This window comes from Tasmannia lanceolata, unplaced genomic scaffold (genome assembly GCF_043159265.1).
Source record: "Tasmannia lanceolata isolate RefF3 unplaced genomic scaffold, GAP_Taslan_0.1 ptg000012l, whole genome shotgun sequence".
NCBI classification, from domain to species: Eukaryota; Viridiplantae; Streptophyta; class Magnoliopsida; order Canellales; family Winteraceae; genus Tasmannia; species Tasmannia lanceolata.
The window spans coordinates 48,118,155-48,126,161 of record NW_027518689.1 but is presented as its reverse complement, the minus strand read 5'-3'; the positions used below and the strand labels follow the sequence as shown (position 1 = coordinate 48,126,161).

The 8,007-nt window shown below is 39.8% G+C and overlaps 1 protein-coding gene across 1 annotated transcript; it reads right to left on the bottom strand.

The window, feature by feature from the left end:
* Window positions 1–926: 926 nt before the first annotated feature.
* On the bottom strand, window positions 927–2,732 carry LOC143888899 (protein ETHYLENE-INSENSITIVE 3-like 1a). The gene has a single exon (XM_077393284.1). It carries the CDS (start codon window positions 2,730–2,732, stop codon window positions 927–929), a length of 1,806 nt encoding a protein of 601 aa, XP_077249399.1.
* Between the last annotated feature and the right edge of the window lie 5,275 nt (window positions 2,733–8,007).

Genomic DNA, 8,007 nt, shown 5'->3' with positions numbered 1-8,007 from the left:
TTCACTGTCAGTTGATGAATTGGAAATCCAAGAATTTGATGCGGATTCAAACTACAGTGCAAAAAGGGCTGCTAATGTGAAAAATCCAAATCAAAATCTTCTCGGCATCCAAATGGGCCCTTAGTGCATGTATTTTCTTTTAGTTCATTTTCTTTAATCAAAATATGCCTAATCCTATTTGGCTTAGGTATATTTTTGGAATAAAAGTGTAAATAAGTGCCACCAGTTGTTTCCAAAAAAAATTGAGAAATTGTGATTTGAGGAGGGTAGTTCTGTGACTTCTGTCATGTGAAATAACAAAGGGCATTTTGGTCATTGAGTAGCTTTTGAGCCTAGTATTAATTAGCGGGTGATTTATCGGTAAAGTATGGAAAGAAATTACTAAATCTATTTAATTTGCTTTTCTTACTTATTCATTCTTAGCATGAACTTAGTAATGCAAATTTTATGGAGAAAAGAAAAGAAAAGAATAATAAATGAAATATTATATTTATAAATAATTAATTTGCTTTTCTCTTCTTACTGCCAAGTTGGAAAACATTTATATTCAGATACAGCTTAAGCTTTCAAGAATATCTCATCCGACTATGGGAGTGTATATGAGGAATCCTGACCATTCTTGTTTGCTAGTATTGCTTATGAATATATAATTTAACTATAACCAATGAAAGGTTTCGAATGCTTAGACTTTTATAAGCATTTCAAAGTAGGACTAAATCATAGTGTCCCCATTTCTCGATCAAATCCTGCACTTGTAATGAGTGCGAACCCACAGAAATCCTACACCTAAGACTGTGGAACTTCTAACAGTTCCCTTTTTTAATAGCCTCACATCAAACATTTATTTTAAAATAAAACTTAAATCTGAAGAGTCTTTGTAACTGAATAATCAATGCACCCAAAGATCACCTCCTCGACCGTAAAATTCAGGTATTATACCAGTAGGAAGTTTCCTGCTTCCGCTGCATATCCATCACTTTGTTCAAGTCAGAGAATTCCATGGGTGGCAGGTTCAAAGGAGACCCAACCCTAAAATCGGTGTTGATGTCGAATGGTTGATCCATCATCTGAGACTGCTCAAAGATATCATCTTGCGGGAGAGTATTATTATTGATGGAGAAGTTGTCCTCTTCGAAGAAACTACTACCCATCGGAGGCCCTTGTCCAAAAATGTTGTCACCTATTTCAATAGTTGGCTGCCGAGGGATGGGATCATTAATGAAATTCATGCTTCCAGAAGTGTTACCCATACCTGGCAGAGTGTTATTGTGGTAGACTGGCATGAGATTATTAATGGGTCTCTGCCCATTTGCTGGAATCCTCAATCCAGAGAGATTTATAGGAGGATCATTCCTGGGTGGAGGTGGCGGATATGCCTGAACTGTTGGGTTGGGCTGGCCAAACTGCATAGTGGAAGGTTGCTGGTTGTCCTGATTGACAATGACGTTAGAAATTACGATCCCACGAGAGTAATTGAATCCATGTGGGCATCTGAATTGATGGTTGTTCCTTGAGAAAACATCAAGAAAGCCGATGTTGTAGTTATTGTAAGGGCAGTCAACATGCCCACAGGTATATCTCCTTAAACCCATCATCATCTTTAGCTCGCCAAGCAGAGTCCTCTTCCTAATGAAATCAGCTGCCAATTCAGCATTGGAAGTAGTAGGTGGAACAAGCCCAATTCCAAAATTAGACAGCCCACCATCAACAGTTGAGTTAGCATCAACATCGTACTCACTGCCGTTGCTGCGATTGTAAGATCCATTGCCTACAATGGAGGCAGAAGGAGGAGGAGGACGAGGAAGGGGAAAATAATCTGGGTTGAGCTTGGAATACAACAGTTCTTCTTTATCAATGACAGCCAACCATGTGGCATTTTCCTTTGCTGACAACTTGTCTTGCAGGCATTTCGACTGCATCACCGAATTGCGGATCTTCGCAAAGTTTGGCGATATGTGCTTGATCACTGCCTGCAAGACGCATACCTTCCATGATTTTTTGAGGTCATGTGGCTTCTTATACGGTGGAGGACCATGGTGTTTTTTAAGACCCAATTCTAGCCACCACTCCTCATTTCCTGTTGGCCACCATGGAGGAGGAACTCCCTTTTCCAATGGAAACCTCCTTTGAGGAGGGTCACAGTGCTGCATCAGAGCTGAGAGAAGAGACCCCAAAACTGAGTCTTGCAAGCCCTGCAGAGTTTGAGGAAAAACATTAACCAACTTACTTTCATCATTCATCCTGAGTATGCCATTGTCTTCACGATACTTCACGATTGCGGCCGGACCGTTCCAATCGAACTTCACTTTTTCCTTCCACCATGCTCGCAAATTGTCTGACGCTCCTCCCACCGGTTTCCCTTTCTCTGGGATGATTCCGTAGACAAAGCCTTTAGCTTTGCACACATTCATCATTTTCAACATGTATTTTAATATTCCGTCATGCGTCCGGGACAGCTTTTTGCGGCGCGCACTTTCTTTTGATTGCTTCTGCTTAGAGCAATCACCAATGACTGTCTTACCTTTGTTCTTATACTTTAGGCGTTGTAGCAGAATTCTATCTTTTTCAATTCTTTTTTCTAATTCTTCAACCCCTATTTCTTCATCACTGCTTTCATCATCACCTTCTTCTGAGATGTAAGCTTCATTCTCCTGTAGCTGCTCAGAATCGACGTCGGAAGGAAGAGAAAGAATATCATTATTCACATTAAGATTCACAATTTCTTTATCCATTTCCATGATCCTAAAAAAGTTTCAAGCCTAAGATCTCTTTTGGGATCTTTCAATCTGTGAATGCCGCTCAATTCAAGCTCCCTCCTGCACACTGAGATGAAATTGTCTCAGATAAAAACAGATGTATTCAATAAAAACGTACGTGATATTTTCCATTTATTTCAGTTGAATCATATGAAGAAATGAAAATCAACTTCCATCCATATAAATATAAATCCAACATCTATATAAGACCAGTACAACATTCAAGGGATTTAGAGGCAATCTAGACTGCCGCTATAGAATACCCTATCCGCCTGTATACATTATATCAATTACTACATCAGGGCCAATGTAATAAAAATAGGATGAGAGCAAAATAAAAATGAAAAAGTTGTAAAAGTGAATAAACAGCTCATAGTCATATCCAACAGAATAAAACTTGGCTCTAGACAGGTTTGGAGGAAGTTCCCCCAGACCCCTTGCTAATAGTGTAATAGCAAGGGGCGTGGAAATATCAATTCCTTTTGAATATAAAAAAGTAGCCATGGCTAAACCGGGCTCCATACACCGCCGCCTACCCTACATGGGCCATTCTCGTCGATGTTGTGCCGAGAACGGAGAGAGCCAAACTCCATTACCTCCCTGGCTGACACCTCAAGTTGGGAGGCTGCCAAGCTTGGGCCTACGGTGTTATTACCCGACTAGACTCCACTCCTTACCCCTTAGCCCTTACCATACCATGAAACCCCTACTTTACCTTAACATCCCATACAATTACCACAATATCAAACCTTACATTCCCCCCAGAAAAATTGTGGTAAGTGAATGAAAAAAGAAACTATGAGAAGCGGCTTACCTATCCTTTTCTAAGGCATACGCCACACCCCTGATCCGAACAGGGCTGGAGGAACTTCCTCACCCCCTGCTATTAGAGGGGCTGGAGGAACTTCCTCCAGACCGGTCTAGAGCCAAGAATTTCATATCTCACACAGAAATCCATAAATGCGATAAAACTTAAGAAACAAATCTCATAGATAGTACTTTAAAGCGTGCATATTAATAGGATTCCCGACTTTATATTTCACAGCATGCATATCCAACAGTTAAGAAAGGGAAATGTTATCAGCACTACTGTATATTGATGAGGGCACTCCTCACTTTATTAAAAGTACAGTATTAGGGGTGTAAACGAGCCGAGCCGAGCTTGGCCAGGCTCGGCTCGGCTCGTTAAGCTCACAAGTGAGGCTCAGCTCAGGCTCGGGCTCGAACCAGGCTCGGCTCGGTCAAGCTCGGCCAGGCTCGCGAGCCTTACCGAGCTTGGGTTATATTATGTTCACACCCCACATCTTCCCTGGACAGCCCTACTAGTGTAATTTGACTACTTTTTTTACACTATGGGGGGTGGTCCTAGTAACAAATGGGGTTCCAAAAATGAAGTGACATATTTTGCCCCCCCTTTCACTCTATGGACAACCCTTTTAATGTATATATTAATATATAATATATATATTTAAATATGTTAAATTCTTAACGAGCTTTAACAAGCCAAGCCGAGCCGAGCCGAGCCTGGCCTATCTCAGGCTCGGCTCGTTATGCTTAACGAGCCGGCTTGGCTCGGCTCGTTAAGGATTCGAGCCGAGCTCGAGCGAGCCTCCGAGCCCGAGCCAAAATTGACACCCTTATACAGTATGGATCGCATCATTGGATGATCCAAACCGTACATTAGATGGGCCACAACCTAGATAGGCTGTGCCCCAAAAATCATTTACATAGGTTGATCCTAACCCTCCGATCTGATCAGTGTTAGAGGGTTGATCTTAACCCTCTATAGATTGGAGGGCTAGGATCAACCTATAGAAATGATTTTTGGGCCACAGCCCATCTAATGGACGGTTTGGATCATCCTATGGTGCGGGTCATACTTTTAATAAAGTAAGGAGTGCCTTAATCAAAATACAGTAGTGCTGATACCATTTTCCATAAGAAATCATCACAGAGAATGCGTTTTATACAAATACGAAAAAAAAGAAGGAACTATTTGTGTTGGACATCTATAATCAATAATGGAGAAATTAATAGTAAAAACTGCATGCATATTAAAAGCACGAGATTTTATATGGTGTGTGGCCATTTAGTCCAGGATTTTTCAGAAAGTACTATACGGCCCACTTCATATGATGATCCAAACCGTCCATCTGTTGGGCCACGACATAAATTGGTTATGGAATCCACCATAGATCGAAGGGTTAGTATCATCCTATGGAAATGATTTCTGGGACAAAACATATTTACGTTGCAGCCCAACAAATGGACGGTTTGGATCATCCTACGGAGTAGGGGCCTTACAGCACTTTTTGAAAAATAGATTATACAGCCACACCATAGAAAACCTCAGCATAGCACAAACAGCATGCAAACTAATACAAGTGAACATTTTCGTAAAGGGAATTGTTATCAGCAAAACCATATTTTTTAATATTTGTACAAACCCAGCTATCTTTTCTTCTTTAATTGGCTAGTGAGAGCTCTTTGGGAAATGTAATAACTTTTTATCAGCTCTCTGAATACTAAAAGACAAGATTTGTTAGCCGAAATATCTTAATATGGATTGTGCTGATATCATTTCCCTCCCTACACACATGCATGCATTAAACAACAGGATTATATTAAAGTAGGGAAGATTAAGGTTAATCGAACAAGCAAATAGATCACAAGAAAAAAAAATTGAAAAGCTTAACGGGGGAGGACAAAACATCAGAGATTGAAAAGAAGACATAAAATGAAATCTAAGATCAGACATTGAAAAGAGAAAATACAAAGGACGTAGTAAAGCTTATAGAAACATATAGAGATCTCAAAAGAAACTTCGATTAATTAAATCAAGCTTTACTTAGCTTTCATCTCTCTCAAACAAACATCTACAAAAAGGACATGAAAAGAGAGAAAAAAAGGCGAAAACGACATAGCTAGGGAAAAGGACGAGATTAAAATAATCATTAAAAAAATGAAGGTATTAAAACTTACATGAGGAAAGACAGATTAATAGATAAAGGCCTTCATAGGACATAAAGAATAAATTATGGAAAGAACCATCAAATTACAACGACAAAAAAAGAGATTGTAAGCTGCCAAGGAGGAATTATTTGGGACCTTTTCCAGGCTAATGTATCCTCCGTACAAGCTTTCTCTCCAAGGAGAGCTTCTGACTACAGAGAAAAATGAGAGAGAGAGAGGGGGGGGGGGGGGGGGGGGGGGGGTGTTGCTTGAGCCTTGAGGGACTCCTTTTCCTGCCAAATCAGGTCGTGAGACCTGCTCTAATATAGTGGTCGAAACCTGGTTAGAATTTCACCATGGTTAGTTTAGCTAACCGAGGGTAAGCCAATAGCAGGCGTGCGGAAAAGCCCCACCCTCACCGGAGGCCTAGCTATTAGCAGGGGTTAATTTTAGAAAGGGGAGTGTTGGATGACATTACCAAAATACCCTCTGCTCTTGCCAATGTAAAGAATTATCACTAAAGAAAAAAGCTGATAACTTCAAACTGATAAAACATAACCTCATTTCACTTTGCAGAAATGTTATATTCAGGTTCAAATTTTAGGATTTGATCGAAATAATAATTCTATTATGATGTTTGAAAGTAATGGAAATTCTCATTTTTTGATATTTTTATGAATAGTATAAAGTTGAAAAACAAACTCGATGCTTCATTTATTGTAATTTTATGATGAAAAGTATTCCCCGGGCTCCCGAGAAATTTGCGGAGATGTTTAAATGATATTTCGATTGAAATTCTATTTGTGATCGATATGATCACATGAGACAATTCGGATGAGTTAGAGTATTGTGACATCAATCCCAAGCATCGGTTATTTGTCATATAAACATTTAAATGAAAGAAGAAGATGGAGTGTCCGATATTTTCTCGGATCAGAACTGTTTTGAAGTTAGACTATGATAATATTCCTTCCAAAATTCTATTTGCGATCGATATGACTAAATGAGAGGATCGGAATTAAATGAGCTAGAGTACAAGGACATTGATCGCAGGCATTCGTTATTTGTCAGAAACCTAATCTAGCAACGTAGAAGAAATGTTTGACTAACGAAATAAAAGGGAGACATATCCATTTTAGGGAATCATAATCACTTTAACCATCGTGTTCTCATAATTTTCGGCTTGGATGTAAATTATTGTTTCCGACAATATTCATTAAATGAGAAGCTCAAGTAGAACTGGGGAGTCAGGATATTGCTACCACATGCATTAATAATTTGCCGCCGCTTCCCGATTTTATTGGTATCTGATGAAGATCCTTGAGTGATTCTTTGTCGACGAAGGAATCAAATACAAAACACATGCTAAATAGAAAAGAATGACTTATCTATCAAGTATTTAAGGAAAGGTTTGAATTAAAAATTGTGAGATCCCCATCGAAAAAGGGAGGAAAAGTTGTCTGTTTTTGGGACTGGTAGATGTCATCCACCGGATTATTGTACATATCCATTTTAATTTCCGCGAAGGCTATAAACTTAAATGTGAGCAAATTGAAGAAATGACCTTAAATCTTTAAGTACTGACTCCTAATCAAATTATTTCAGATTCAGAGATGTGGATTCTCCCTATCCCTGTGTAGATGTGTTTTCAGCATCTCCAAGGCGCGGGGTTTGCGGAGTGGGTTGGGCATGATTAGTGCTGCTGGAAAACAAAATCGAGGAGGGTGGGAAAAACCCAGAACCGGACAATATTTAAACAGCTGGGTCGGTGCGTGACATAATGGTATCAGAGCGGGACCTTCGTCTAGTTCGGTGAGGCAACGGGGACGTTGGACCCAAGGGGTGTGGATTGTGAAATCCCACCTTGGAAAGGAGGAAAAGTTGCTAGGCTATATATGTGGATTCTCCCTCTCCCTGTGTAGACGTGTTTTCAGCACCCAAGGGCCGGGCCTTGCAGAGTGGGTCGGGCATGGTCAGTGCTGCTCAAAAACAAAACCCGGGAGGGTGGGAATACGGAAGTATAGCTCAGCGGGGTCGCGGTGTGACAAATAATCTGTTACTAGAACACTATGGTTAGGGAATCATAATCACTTTAACCATCGTGTTCTAGTAATTTTCGGATTTCATGTAAAATATTAAGCACAAGCGCTTGATAATATATTCTTGTCTTTTCTAGGGACGATACTTCCATAGTAAGCACAAGTGCTATCTGTTAATTCCATTCTTATGTAAGATAATTTAAATTTATGTCTGAAAATTGAGTTATACAAATCTTTAGACTTTTAAAACAATTTTTATA

Excerpts from the sequence above, each read along its gene's own strand:
- LOC143888899 (XM_077393284.1), bottom strand. The coding sequence starts at position 2,732 with ATGGATAAAGAAATTGTGAATCTTAATGTGAATAATGATATTCTTTCT.